The sequence below is a fragment of the Juglans microcarpa x Juglans regia genome, chromosome 5D (genome assembly GCF_004785595.1).
Source record: "Juglans microcarpa x Juglans regia isolate MS1-56 chromosome 5D, Jm3101_v1.0, whole genome shotgun sequence".
Taxonomy (NCBI): Eukaryota; Viridiplantae; Streptophyta; class Magnoliopsida; order Fagales; family Juglandaceae; genus Juglans; species Juglans microcarpa x Juglans regia.
The window spans coordinates 33,848,579-33,863,806 of NC_054602.1; the positions used below are offsets into that span (position 1 = coordinate 33,848,579).

Genomic DNA, 15,228 nt, shown 5'->3' on the forward strand with positions numbered 1-15,228 from the left:
AGGGTGCAGAAAGAAAACAAAAATGAAAGGGAGAAAGGAGAGGGTGCAAGTTCAGTATTTGGCGTGAGAGAAATGGAAGAGAAAAAGAAAGAAAAGGAAATGGGGGAGCGGAAAATCAAGCGGAGAAAAGAGACATTGGAGCCAATTTTATGCAATAAAATAATGTTTGGTCTTGCTATAGTTATTGGCCAAATTTGGAGAATCAGATAGAATTACTGTAACTCAAATCTCAAGCCATTAAGCTTTGGCTAGTTCAATGTAGATCAATTTTAACACTTTTAGCTATAATTTGATGAGCCACTAGCATTTGGCTAGGCCAATGCCAGTGTTCTAAGAGCATTCTTGCCTTAGCCAAATGTAAATGCAAACAAAAATTTGACTAACAATCCCTTAAAATGATCTATGTTGAAAGAGGCAAAAGACAAATATTTTGCTTGCTAGCTACAGTAACTCTATGTTTGTAGGGTTGCTGCTCACCCTCAATTGAATACTTTTTATTAATTTCTCTCATTTTGTACCTACATAACTCGTGCACCACTAATTATTATTATTATTATTATTATTATACATACACAGGTGCTTGAATTCATATAATTTACAATAGATTTGAATCTCAAAATATGCGAAAATTAAATTAGATAAAAAAGAATTATAAAAAAATAAATTTAAAAATATTATTATTATTATTTTGACTAATAGATGAATAATCTAATGTGAGAATCTCTTGAATTGAATAGGCAAGAGGCAAAACGTATAATTTTAGTCAACTTTTAACTTTACTTTTATCTAAACCAATGAGAATGCTCTATCGCTCTTAGCTCCAAAGTCTACAAAAACACCCAAAAAAAGAGGAGTAAAAGCATAAAAATAGTTAAGTAGGGAACAACTCTAATTTGACTAAATGGAGGTGCTTGTGCCTCATGCACCAAAGCAAATTCCCTGTTTACAGCAACTTTGAGTAGATTGGGCTTAGAAGTGTCTAGCGGTGGTGGTCGTATAAGTTGAAAAGGAGTGAACGACCTAATCACCGAAAGTGAGCATGAGGCTCTGATGCTACTGGCCGCCAAAAGTATCTCAAATAGGGGCCCTCATTCAACTTGCTTATCAAAGGATAAGCAAAAAGGAGGGAGACAGCAGGTAGAATATATAGTGGTGCAATTGAGCCATTCCTTCGGTACGCGATATCAGCTCATTTCACTCGTAGGCCAGAAGCTGCCCATGTTTCAGACCTTATTGGTAATCAGAGGTGGGTTACTATAGCAGATGGCTAACCAATTGACTGCAGTCAGTTAACCGCCAATCCACTACAAACAAAAAAAACAAAAAAAGGCATGTAACAAATCCAAACCGTTCTACATTTGAATTAACAAAAAGCTCCAAATTGCACATCTACAAGCACAACAGAACACATTCGGGCGACGGAATAATGCCGAGCAAATGTTCAGATACAACTACTACGAAAACAGTTTTTTATAACCGATGCGTGTCCTACATCATTCCTTGAGAAACTCATTCCACGAGGGGGAAAAAAACCACATTTCGAATGAAAAAAAAGAGTCAAAATTGAACAGAGCAAGAGTCTGACCACTTTCCCTTGGCATGGGGAAGCATTACACTATACCATTTTACACAGCTACAAAACTTGAAAAAGAAAAAGAAACAGCAAGGCCTATTATATCTAATTATGGTGCTTACTTAAGCTAAGAGTTACTATAAAATTTCACTTCTATTATATTTGGCTGAGGAGAGACATCGTTATCTCGTTGCTATAGGCTTGAGAATCCGTATGAGAAGATGCGAATCAAGAAATATATCGTAACATAGATCTACTACCTTGTCTTCAGAACATGTTTTAACTTCTGTTAGCATTCTGCTTTTGCCCCCGCTCAATTTTCAGCTTGCATCTCAGAATTGCATACTCCTCTCCTTCATGCAGGATTAGCAAGTTCCTTGCCTCCTACAAACAAATAAGCAAAACTCACAATTAACAAAATTCATTTACCTAGTAACCAATATGAAAGTTATTAGAAAAGAAAAAGCATGGAGGCCACCTCTAAAGTAGGGAAATATTCAAGGATGGATCAGGTGCACAAGTGCCTTCCAAATTACTTGTCCACTTCTCGAGGGATAATGGCTTTGCCCAGATAAACCTGTTGCATCTCCTCCCTCCAAATCTGCAAGCATTACAATCACATCATTTAGTTCTTATACTCCTAGGCTCAAGTTTGGTGCGAAATTATTTGCATAATATTAGAGTAATTGAGAAATCAAATACCGTATGAAAAGGGAGAACAGCAAACAGGTGGGTGGGGGGTTCCAAACTTTCATTATAGCCAAGCACCTGCCAGTCCTCCAAAATGGAGGGTGGTCTGGGCGGGCATAACAAAAAGGCATTAACAAAGACAAGAGACAGATATCAAAATCATACCGCTTCACGGAATTCCAGACGAATATGAGGCACATTAGTTTTGCGAATGTCATTTCCATCTGGTCCTCTCTTGTAGTACTCTTTCCCAATCCAATGTGACTGAAACAGAAACCTAATTGGTCAGAGGACAACCATGGGAAGGTGACAAAGCATCTCCATGTAATACAATCTTTTCTAAACATTTTAGAACTAAAACTAAATTCAGCTAAGTTGATTACATGGTTTAACTAAAAACTTATTGAATGATCAGAATATTTGGGAACAGAAAATAGCAGAAAAGTCTCCTACTGGAACAGAACCTCAATGAACCACAGTTCTAGATACGAGGTGGTTAATTTTCCATAGGTACACACGAAGTGTGTCCACAACAGTAGAACAGAAATCAAATTGATAGCATTGCGAGGTTATGGACATCACATTATCTGTGTAGCCATCAGTATCAAAGATGTCACAAGTAGTAAATCTCATTACTCAAATGAAGACAGAAGACTAATTGCCCACAGATTATCCTGATCCAGCAAAAAATTCAAAATAATGGACAAGTACCCCATGCAGAAGGGAGCAGCAAGAGATCTCCATAGTTTCCTGAACTATTAGCATGTCCTCTCAAGTCAAGGTAAAAGCAATTACCTTCAGGGCATGCGAGAAACCCGATTGGGAGACTGAATTACGGGCAATCTCACATAGATCACATGAACTGAGCTTCCACACCTGCAATGAAAGGCCATGAATATACTTGAGCCAGTGTAAGTATGTTGGAACCAAAATACATATGCACAAATGAGAGAGAGAGAGAGAGAGAGAGAGAGCTCACTGAAGCTGCTATGCTATATTCTTCAACCAAGGGTTCTTTTGTTAAGTGGATTTGAAGTGGATCATCGGTAGAAAGAGAAACATTGAGACCCCGCAAAAAAAATACAGGAAAAGGATTTCGATGATAGTCCAAAAATAAGGAGTTGTTACTCAGTGGAGACATAGCCAGACCAATCTGATAACCAACAAGAAGTCTTAATCAAACGAGCAGTGAAAGTAACCAAATAATAAACATCAATCCAAGATATATTCCACCTGTGCTAGATAATACAGATACTGAAGTACAGGCGATTTTCTCAAATTGATCCCATGTGCAATATTATGAGCTGTAAGAAAGGTTGCAGCAAGGTGGTCGATGTCACCAGCCTGGAAATATTACAATACGTGAGGCAATGAAACAACTGACATCTGCATAAAAGTATAATAAATGTATGATAAATACCTCCCCAGAATGTGGACGGAATTTTATCATCGTCATGCCTTTTGATTCACGAAGCTGAAAATTGTAACATCTAAGAGATCAGATGATTCAGATCCAATGCATCAAAATCCAGGCACAGGCATCTAGAAACTATTCACTTGTCAGAATTAGAAAAGGCACTACAACCAACAAGGAAAGCAAGCTACTTATCAAGTTATACTCTAAAAACATTGTTAAAGCTTATTGTCAACGGGACTTTCAGTGCTGCTGTCTAGTTGTTCGTTCAGGAAGGGAAAGATGGAACCTTACTCATCAAAAGAGGGGAAAAAAGAAAAGAAAACAAACGTTAACACTACGATTCTGAAAGAGAACACTCAAAAGTAGCAATATAATACCTCGAATTGTAACATTAACTGGTTCTTTTGGAGGGTATGCCCAAATGTAGCTTGGGCTTCTCTTGGGTTGTTACAGTTAAAAGTCAGGTTATCAACCTCAGGAAGTGCACAGAAATTGGTAAAAATACACAATTGCAGCAATCTTGCCATCTACATGGGTCATAATTTTAGAATTTACTAATGTCTGGTGTCTTGTTTTCTTCTGTTTCTTTGAGCTTGGTAGCCTGTTGTATAGGCTGTTTCTACATTGGTTTTGTCTTCAGGGTCATGCCCTATGGCTTGGTCATTTTTTCTTTTTTGCTTGCTTACCCAAAAAGGAAGCTACCAACCAATGACAGGAGCAATAAGCAATGGCATTCAAAGCTAAGGACAAGTAAGCCGTGCTGCTATTGCAACTAAGTGTGTCTCAATATGTTTCTTTGTTTTTTTTTCTCCTATCTTCTGAAGATGAATGCAGCTTCCCAAGTTATAACGAGGAAGGAACACTCCAGTCAATCACAACAACTAAGAAAATATGTACAAGGTAAGATAATATCCCTTCTTGATCCCCAAGTTACATCATTATCTTTCTAGAGAATAAGAAAGAAGGGAGGGTAGGGGAAAGTCTTAAGCAACCCAAATCAGACGCGTAAGAAGTTTTAAGATTGATTGTAATGGTAGAACACATACCTTATTAAGTGTGTAGAGGTTAGCATAACAGTAATAGGCATAGTATGAAAATGCCGGATTGAACACATTGGTCCACTGAGCTGGTGTTGGCATGTGTTTTGTAGGCCGTCTTTCAGGCTTACTTTCATCATCAACCAAATCCAATCCAACAACCTGAACAAGCAAACATGACAAGCCAGACATCTTAGCATTAAATCTTAGACCTAAAATATTTTTAAACAAAATTAAAAAAACAAACTTAAACCAAGCACAACATGATTTTCTCCAAAAAAAATAAATAAATTATTTTTATTGGTAAACAACACTCCAAAATTTTAAAAAATTAACTAATCAAAGCTTTGTAATCCAAATTACTTAATGCAAGCCTGTGTGTGTTTTTACACCAAATTCTTGTACATGAACTACCAGTAACTCCTTTAGTAACAGTCTTTTTTCTTTTCTTTTTTTTTTTTCTTTTTGGCTTGGGTGAATCCTTCATAACAACGGCATCTTCACTTTTAACACCCATTGATTAAGATTCTACTAAGAAAGAATTCATATTAGGGCTGCAAGTGGAAAAGGGGGGGGAGGGGGAGGATCCCTACAATAGCTTCCTCATGGTAAAAGTCTATAATCAACCTCACTAACACTCTCGTTGCGATGTGCCAAATGAATCCGAAAATCAAGGTAAACTGAATTTGAAGATCAAGAGCGATGAGCTTAGAAACTTTTTTTTTCAATACTTTACTCCACTGGTCAATTTAATTGATTTTCATGGCATGACCTTTCATGAATTCCTTGTATCACTTTCCAATCAAATGAATTCCTTGTATGACTAAACTAGCATGCTTGGGCATTACTCTCGTATATGTCCTGTATACTTGGGCTCTTGCCTCTTCTTTTGATCAATAAAATTTTCTTTACTGATTAAAAAAAAAAAAAATACAGGAAGAGCCGAAGAGGTTTAAGTTCTGAGAAAATAAAGTTTCATGCAATTAAATTTTTTGTTTAGCCCAGTTTCAGAGCATTTACAAGCTAGTACATTTTTTTTTGGACCATATTTTCAAGGACTTGAGAACAGACCTTTGGTGATTACAGAGACCATTAATAGAATAAATGTCAACATTTGCAAGAAATGAGCAGATGCAGTTTTTCGATATATTACGAACAAAAGACAACTGTTGAACCTCTAATATGAAAATGAGAAGATTTAGAAACACGAGACAGCATACCTGTTTCAAGAAAACATGCAACTGAGGATGTGAATCTGGATCCACTGTAACCTCAAATAGCGGAATAAAGATATTGTCAAGAATGTTCTGAAAAGACGTCACAATTCCCATTTCCTTGTACACATTGTACAGTCGTGGGAGCTGAAAAGACAAAAAGAATTGCACTGTGGTAACTTAAGATATATATTGACCAGATTCAATGTTTTTCTTCTACAAAAGAGCCCCAAAGTGGAGGACAGCTGCCAAAACTGTACAATTATCGCACCTTTCATACAGATGCTATAAACTTTAAAAATGAGAATATAACCAAAAATTAGGCACGATATAATTGTAACGTGATTGCAGGCACAGCATAACATCTTAAATTTCCATTTCACCAAATATAATATATATATATATATATATATTTGTTCTTTAATAAAATTCGTTCAATAAAATTTCATTTTACTTATCAAAAATTTGTTCTTTAATATACGACACATTCTTATGCGTACCTGAATCAACCAAACGACATTCTCACTATACAATTCATTATTCACTATCCAACTTGCCATTTGATCCCACTCGCTTTGCTTCCTTCCATATATTGATATTCTGTACTCAGCCATCTGCAGCAAGGAAATGGTTCCTCAGAAATCAATGCAGTGTTAATTATAAAAAATTAAAAAAAAAAAATGTGTATTAATAAGGATCCCTCCTGAAAGGCAATGAACATTCTTAAAGCCCAAAGAACAATGATTATCCGATTCTAGAATATTACATGAGTAATAATACCCACACAACACATTTCACAACTATGTTTTAAGATGGGGGTATTTTTCTAAAATGGTGTTACTTTATAAGTTATTTTACAAAAATATCCCTCATTTAAAGCATGGTTGTGTAAAGTGTTATGAAAAATGTTGTGTAAATCAATTTCCTTACTACAACTACATGTCAGAGATGCTAAGATGTTCAACCGCCAAAACAAGGTTTTCTTTTTTGTGTGTAGAAACAACAACCACCATAAGAATGTAAAAGATAACTAAAATATTCATATCGCGAGAACTGATGGAAATGGAAATGTTCAACAGCATGCACAACTCTTACCCATTGAATGAAAACCACTAGCAAGTATGTCAATACAAAATTTTACAAAAACAGGCTGCAGAAAATTGTTGTGACAATTGATTCGACTTAATTTATCAGCATTGAAAAAGGAAACTATTTCATAATCTGTTTACATGCCCACATAATTCACGAAACATTCAGAGACTCGTAAGGCTTGAAGAACTAAACTGTACCCAGCAAGAATGTCACAATGCACCAGACTCTTGGGGCGGGGGGGGGGGGTGTTAACATGGAAGTTCAAAATATTTTCATATTAAAGATTAGACTACCTAGACTACCTCAATATGCCTTTGAAAGGGGGAAAATGAAGAGCTGCACACCAAACTATTGAATAACACATATATTATAGGAATTAGCAACAGCATGCTATTAGGAATATATATTATGAAGTTAGATTCTATTCTCAGCAATCGTTACCCCTTAGTTGTAGCATTGCATTTCAATTACCCGATCCCTGCTAGATGCCATAGCATCAAGTAATGACAAAAAACCCAAATCGGAAAGCAAATGAAGGGACAAGAAGGAAGCACCTGATATTTACTCGCAGCAAGATCAGCAAACACTTGCTTTGTCAGCTCAGCAAGGAAACGGCCTATTCAATAAAAGAAGACAAGAATTCAAAGATTGGCAGCTCAATTAAGTAAGGACAATATGTTCCATTATAAAAAATAATCACAAATCAGGAAAGAGAGAATCATCAAAACTTTTTGGATAAACTGAAATTCCCTACAACACACAAGCTCTCAAATAAAATAATTTTATATGTCCATTCATTTATACCTTTCTACTGCCAGAATAAAAACAAGAATTACAATATGAATAAGGTCCAGTACGAAGAAATCGGTGATTTGCTCACTTTGGGGTCCTAAAACTCTTGATCAGCACATTTATCAATTAAGGTGAAGATGCTTTTAGTTAAACCCACTATCCTTAACAAAGTGCACGATCCATCAAATTATACATAGTAACTTTTTACAGTTCCAAAGAGATAAGTGGCCTGCAGCAAGAGAATACAGACAGGAGCAACATGTATAGTAACTAAGAAACGCCAGCAGAAAATACCTTGGATAAGATTATCTTGCTTAAGGAAAATCTCCCTGAGCCTACTTTGACCACAGGGGTTGTACTTCAGATTAAACTTATCAAAGCGATGAAAAGTACTCTTGTCTGCATGAACATCCAAAAGGTCAACATTCAGATCATACCTGTTCAAACAAATGTGAAGAGAGATCACAAACTGATTTTTTAAATAAACAAGTTTAATCCCACATAATTATAACAGAATTCAAACATATTTTCTTCTCTGTCGGGGGAAAGCAAAAGAAAGTTTCATTACCCAGTTAGGTCCAAGCTCTCAAACACTTCTTTCAAAGTCAGATACGTCCCATCTCGAAATATCACAACCTGAGTAAAAGTACAAGAAATTCAGTGCTTTGGAGAAAACAAATGCATACCCTTTTTCCAAAACAAAAATAACATTAGTCAATATTGATCACCAAGTGAACATGAAGTTAATTGATTCAACAAGTGCCACTGCTCACATGAAAGATATTTGTTTTAGAAAGGGACAAGTGTACTTAGTGTCAACCATAAAAGGAATCGCCAAACAAGCAGTTGACAACATTTTTTTTTTTTTTATGACGGGGAAACCACCCCACGGCAAAGCCCTTAGGACTCAACCATGTAACCTAAACCCCTGAGGAGACTAGCACAGCAACCCAGTGTCATGGCCTCCCACTTAATCGCAGTTCAAGGAATCGAACCTGTGACATGGGGCTTATGCACACAAGTTCGCCCTTACCACTTGGGCTACCCATGGGTGGGTGTTGACAGCATATTAGCAGAAAAATCCATATCATTACCTCATCAGGCTCTTTCCTCAGCTTTGACTTTATAAATCTCAAAAGATGTTTCTGGTTCATGCATGCAGAGTGATGAACATGTGTATCAACTTTCCTGACATTGTAGAAGTCACGATGTGGGGCTGTTTTTTGAGCAAGAAATTCTCTATCCGCATTAAGCATCAAATGAAGATTGAATTTCTGAATGGTGAATGGGTACACAAATAAGCACAATGTCGAATTATAATTATTATTAATGAGAAAAGAGCAATATCATGCATCTTAATCGCAAATAATCTCAACAGAAAAATATGTACTTGTTCAAGAAGATTCAACCGATGATGACATAGTGTTCTAATATTCCCTGCTGCAATAACCCGAAGTATGTGATGCAGATCAGTGAAAAAGGTTGTTGCGTCTGCAACAGGGAAAAGCTCTTCCTTTGCATCTGCAACAGGGAACAGGTGAACATGCATAAATGTTGTAGCAGATGAACATGTCAATAACAATTAGAAAAATAAGTCCATCAATCAAATCTCTTAGATTCTTACAATCTTTATTTGCATAGACATGAACAACTCCATCTTGCATCTCAAAGTAATGCTGCATAAATATTGGAACATGTTAATGAAAAAATGGAATATGAGTGACAAACCAAAGTGCAATTCTTATGAAAAGTGAACTCACATCAGACTTTCCCTCAGAAGTATAAGAGAATGGCTCAGGATTAGGCTTTGGAGTACTGGGATCAGATATAACTTCTTTCTCCCATGGAGCCACTGCTTCCCTGAATACATATCTTTTTCGCAATTCAAGGCATTCTTGAAGAACTACATATGCCTCCACTTCATCAGGTGATGGCACCTCTGGTAAAATATACAGATTTTAGAAAATAATAATCCACCGCGTGCAAATCATCAATTTTCATCGGAAACATTGGAATTGGCAAGCTTAGAAGTAAACCATTTTGAAAAAGAGTCGCTACAGATCAACTAATAGAAGTACTTACCTCAAAATATTAAACATTAACTATCAGTGGAAGGTAAGGTCAAGAAAGAAAGTCAAGAAAGAAATGAACTTTAAAGAGAGATAATGGGTAGTCAATACCGGTAGGTGATATTTTAAGTCGGGCAAAATTTTCTTGCTCCGGCTCTTTCCTCAAAATATCAGCTGCAATTGGGTCAGGCTGAACGCCATGCAGGTCACCAGATACACTATGGGATCGAATCATACTGGATGCAGCAATAGGCAATTGCTCTACATTTGCTTTAATGTGGTCTGGTAAATTTTCATATAGGGTTTTACTCTCTGGCCCCTGCACAAAAGAGGTAAGAAAGCAACCCTTCAGCTTCTTGATGAAGTTTTCTTTTAGAAAAGGAATGAATTCTTTGAAGAATGACAGAGACATAGGAAGGAAATATGCAGATTGCATACAACGAGATAAATGTGCTCTTTTTTACAAGTTAAAATATCCTCTTCTAAGTGCATTAAAAACTCACAGCATTCCCATTCGTATGCAGATATGCAGTATCTAGTTTAGCAGTGTCAGTCATATTATCTTCATCATCAGAACCTTCAACACTCTCGAAGGCACTGGCACTTGCAACGGGAGACTTCGGAGAAGTTGGTCTGATAAGAGAACTAGTTCTCTTGGTTGCACTTGCATGCCCAGGAGATTTCCCTGATACAAACAATTTACGTAGTTAGTCAGCAACAAAGGAATAAACATCAAATCCAACCTCTTTCCTCCCCCCACACCCCCACACCCCCCTCCCCCCAAAAACAAAAGGGAGAGAGAAGACAACCTAGAAGACAGGAAACACATTGAAGACTATGTTTACTTTCCAAGGACCACAGAAGTTTGTGTGGCTAAATTTATGATTCATAGAAAAGGAAAAGATCTTTGAAATTTATGATTCCTAGGAGAGATCAATTACATTCTACCTAAACAGTGGTTTCATTTAAACATCGTTGTTGCCTTTCTTCCTCAACTGGCGATCTCCCTTTCAAGTTCTATTTTGTAATGTCTTTTTTAAGATTAAAGGCTATGATTTTTTTTAACAATAAGGAAAAGAGAAAATTACGAAATGGTGGTATTTGAAGTGAATGCAATTAATCTAGTGGTAGGCAGGCTGTTGGTTGACAAAAAATAAAGAAAGTTGTTGAAGATAGACTAACTCGCTAACCAATAAGTAGGATGAAGCCCATAAATTGAGGTTCCCAGAAAGTGTTGGGTTGCTAAAATTGCCAAACTAAATTTCAAATTAGACGACCTTATTATGAACATAAGTTGTCTGCAGTTACTAACAAATTAATATAACCGTTCAACTGCTAAGTCCCATGACACGACAGCAGAAAAGATTACATGAGAGTTTGTGAATAAAAAGATGGAAACTTGAGACTGGGACAACAAGAGCATTGCGTCAGAGGGAACTAGCAGAGAGAAAGACAATTGCACTATTTCATATCCAATCAAAATTCTTTTTTTATAGGCAAAATAATATGTTATTGATGAAGTACATAGGCAAAGCCCAAGTACACTGGAAGATTACATGGATGCAATCAAAATTACTGATTAAAACAAGTACCAATCAAAACCTTAAACCAACGCAAAAAGGTAAAGAATATAAATGAAGTGTTTCTGTTTCAAAATATGCAGTGTAATATGTCTAATCAAATGGTGAAAAAGTTTTTTTCTTCACTAGTTGAATTCATACACAATAAGGGTTTTAGACTAGCAACGCCACGGTAAGTTTCTTATACACATGGAAAATTAGGCCTCAACATTTAGAGGTTTCTCATGAAACACGGTACGCATTCCAATCCCCCAATAACCAGCTAAAGTCCCATCCCAGTTTTCCACAAGCACAGGCACTGTGATGTATAGCGATCTTATAATACGACTCTCCCGTTAACCATTACAGTTGTTAAAATTGTTAAGGATGAAATATATCAAATTCACGATCTTCATAAAATTTCATCTCCCGCACGAGTATAAACATCAATCGCGCCCTGGTTTCCAAAATGAATCCATCAAACATTACTATTCCGAATCTTCTGATCCATACTACTCTCAAGTAGCAGGAAAAAATCCAATATAAAGCATATAGGAGCCTTTATCCAATTTATAACTACCGAGTACAGAAGAAAGCGCTATTGATTCGTTAATACTTGTTAAATTCATTTTCCAATAAGACGCACTATAATTGTAATTCTCAAAAGCATGACGACAATATATCCAGATTTTCTAATCCAAAGTTCATGATCACTCTCCTGGAGAGGAATCCGAGAGAGCCATACCTTCGGGAAGAGTATGCAGTCTCGGCAACCCGGCCGGAATCCCGTCCACGTGGAGAGGCCCGTTGCGCCTCTCCTCGCTGCCGTCGATTCCGACGGAGATCGCCGTGACGTCCGGCAGAGAAGCCGAGCCGCGCCGGTAATAGCCGTTCCCCTTCCGGCGTGAGTGGGCCCGCCGCTTCTTCAGGTGCTGCGGCGACTCGATGTCCGAGTTCTCGTCCCTCTCCCTCTCCACTGTCTTGGCGAACTCCAGCAAATGATTTAGGGTTTTTCGGTGCATATAGTAAGCCGAAACGGCGACGACCGACGCTCCCACCAGAGCGGCCACGGCCAAATGCAGCGCATACGCGTCCATTAACCAGAAACTTAAGACTTCCTCCCCCTTACAAACTCGTAGAAAAGGAAATGATTGTTTCAGTTGGTACAGAGATAGCAAGAGAGAAACCCTACTGAGGAGTGCCGCGGGTGAGAGCAGAGAAGAAGAACCTCAGTTTTATTTTTTAATCGGAGTAACTGAGCCTTCCCCCACTATTTATAGCCACAGAAAGAGACGACAACGAGCACAATCTCTCCCTTTCTCTGTTTTTTCGCTCTACTTTCGGACTCATTGAAAGTGGTTTGCTTCGTATTATCGCCGCTTTTCTTTTACACCGTTTTACTATGGATTGTTATTATTTTTTTATATCAAGACTTTAGAGCAACTCTTTCTCTTTGTCGTATATATAATACATTATCATTTAAAGAAATGCTACAAAAAAGTTCTATATTACAGACTTATACTTAATTAATATATAATTTATCATTTTTATCCTTCTATTTAAACATATATATTTAATCATTAAAATAAAAAGATAAAAATAAAAAATTATTTATGCACATTTATTGATGTGATAATGTTTAAATAACAACTATTAAAATTTAAAAAAAAAAATGGACTTTAGAGCAACTATCCGTATTTCTTACGAAATTTTATTACGAAGCTCTTTTATATGCGAGTCGGTGAAAAATTTACATTTCACATGTCACAAATTTTGATTCGTAAGACATCTAATTTGTATTAGAAGGTTGAAAACAAAATCTCCTGTGAATCAATGTTTGTGATATGAAATATTTTTCTCACCAATTATTATTTACTATTTTACATCTCACATTTTATGAAAAATATCTTAACACTCTATAAAAGAAAATTATAAATATAAAATGTGAAAGTAAATAATAATTGATAAGTAGAATTCTTCTGATCATATACGCAATGGTGAAAGTGTATCTTTCTTACCAGCTTACAAATAGAAGAATTTTTATTACTCAGGAGTGATTTAGATTCAGAGATAATTTGAGATGGGTTGAGATGGTTTATGAATAGTAGAATAAAAGTTGAATTATTTATTATATTTTATATAAAAATTTAAAAAAATTATAATAATGAGATAAATTGAAGTGAGTTATGAATTTAAACTGCATCTAGATTTGAATGTAAATACACCTCTTTTGTGGGCAATTAAAAAAAGATAAAATAGTAATGTGTTTTATTAATTAATGTTGATTTTTATAAAGAAAGTAACCGGATCCTAAAAGGGTCCCCCACCCTTTTTTTTTATATATAAAAAATAGATTTATGTTTGTAATTCAATTGTTTAATGAGTGGTAGGAGGTGATAGTGGAGGAGGGGTACGAACCTTGTTGTTGTTTTTTGTCGGGTATGGGGTGCGGTGGGCCAGGCCTCGTAGGAAGAAGATGGGAATCGTGTTAATTTGGCTGTGGAGTGTGAGTCATTTCCGTTATCCATACGTATATATACGCCTACGCCACATATGCCAGCTAGCTACTCAGCACACACGTGTTTAAGCAACAAATAGGGAATATTACCCGAAGATAAATCGGATTTGGGCCTTTTACATTTGTCGCCATGTATTCCACGAGGGGTTTGTCCCCGTCCCACCTCTAGACGCTTTTAGCTGCCTGGCCGTCTTCTTGGTCATAAAGATTTGAAGATTTATGGCTGGGTTAAAATGAGGTGAGAGTTGAGAGTTAAAACAAAATATTATTTTAATTTTAATTTTAAATTATTTATTATATTTTATTTAAAAATTTAGAAATATTATAATAATTAGATTAAATGAGATGTTATCCAAATAAGTCCTAAAGACTCCATAATGATTTGTAACACGTGCAAGTCTATTTTACATAAAACAATTTAAAAAAGAAAAATATATACATGCAATTTTTTTTTTCAAATTCTTTATATAATTTTATTTTAAATGATGAATGTTTACGTAAAATAATTTATAAAAATAACATCGTTTTAATAAAATATTTTCAATATAAAATATAGTTATAAAAATAATTATAATTTATTACTCTTTGAAAAAATCTTAACAGTTGAATTTTAAAAGCGCACTCTATATTTTGACATATAAATACGCTATTTGTTTCAAAGTCTATATAATCATTAAAAAATTAAAACATTAATATTTTTTGTCGTGCATGGGCTAATGTTGACCATTAATCGAGTGATGCAGTACTACCACATCTAGGGTTATAATTGAGTCGAGCCGAATTGATTTTTGGATTATCAAACTCGGCTCAACTTAATAAACTCAAGCTTGAGTTCAATATTGTTATCTAATATTTATTCGAGTTCAACTCAGTGAGTTAAGTTTTCAACTCAAGCTCGAACTCAATCAAAAAATGAGCTCAAGTTGAATCGAGCTGAGCCGAAATTATTTATTTTTTAGTTTTTGAATAAGATTTAATAATTAAGAAATTGGATAGGTAAAAAATAACAAATTCAAATTTAGTGAAATTTTTACAACTAACAAGTAAACCCTCTATTGAATTAGAAAATTATAAAAGTTTATAAATAATTAATATGTAACTAGTTGATATTTATCCAAAATAACCACATATTGTACGCTTGATAGATAAATTACCAATACATATTAATAATTTGATAGTATATATTAACATTTCATATATATGATTCATACATACTAGTATATGAAATTATTAAATCTTACGGACTAAATATTGTACAAATTATAAA

The 15,228-nt window shown here is 35.5% G+C and overlaps 1 protein-coding gene across 1 annotated transcript; it reads right to left on the minus strand.

Moving 5' to 3' along the window:
- Window positions 1-1,450: 1,450 nt before the first annotated feature.
- Window positions 1,451-12,765, minus strand: LOC121264608 (AMP deaminase). The gene is made up of 20 exons (XM_041167868.1): window positions 12,189-12,765; window positions 10,388-10,569; window positions 9,996-10,203; window positions 9,576-9,754; window positions 9,440-9,491; window positions 9,206-9,336; window positions 8,910-9,089; window positions 8,384-8,451; window positions 8,110-8,252; window positions 7,578-7,639; window positions 6,432-6,545; window positions 5,938-6,078; window positions 4,727-4,879; window positions 3,684-3,737; window positions 3,497-3,607; window positions 3,243-3,416; window positions 3,059-3,139; window positions 2,429-2,527; window positions 2,052-2,174; window positions 1,451-1,957 (listed from the first exon to the last, which is right to left on the minus strand). Exons 1-19 carry the CDS (start codon window positions 12,538-12,540, stop codon window positions 2,106-2,108), a joined length of 2,553 nt encoding a protein of 850 aa, XP_041023802.1. The 5' UTR covers window positions 12,541-12,765; the 3' UTR covers window positions 1,451-1,957; window positions 2,052-2,105.
- Between the last annotated feature and the right edge of the window lie 2,463 nt (window positions 12,766-15,228).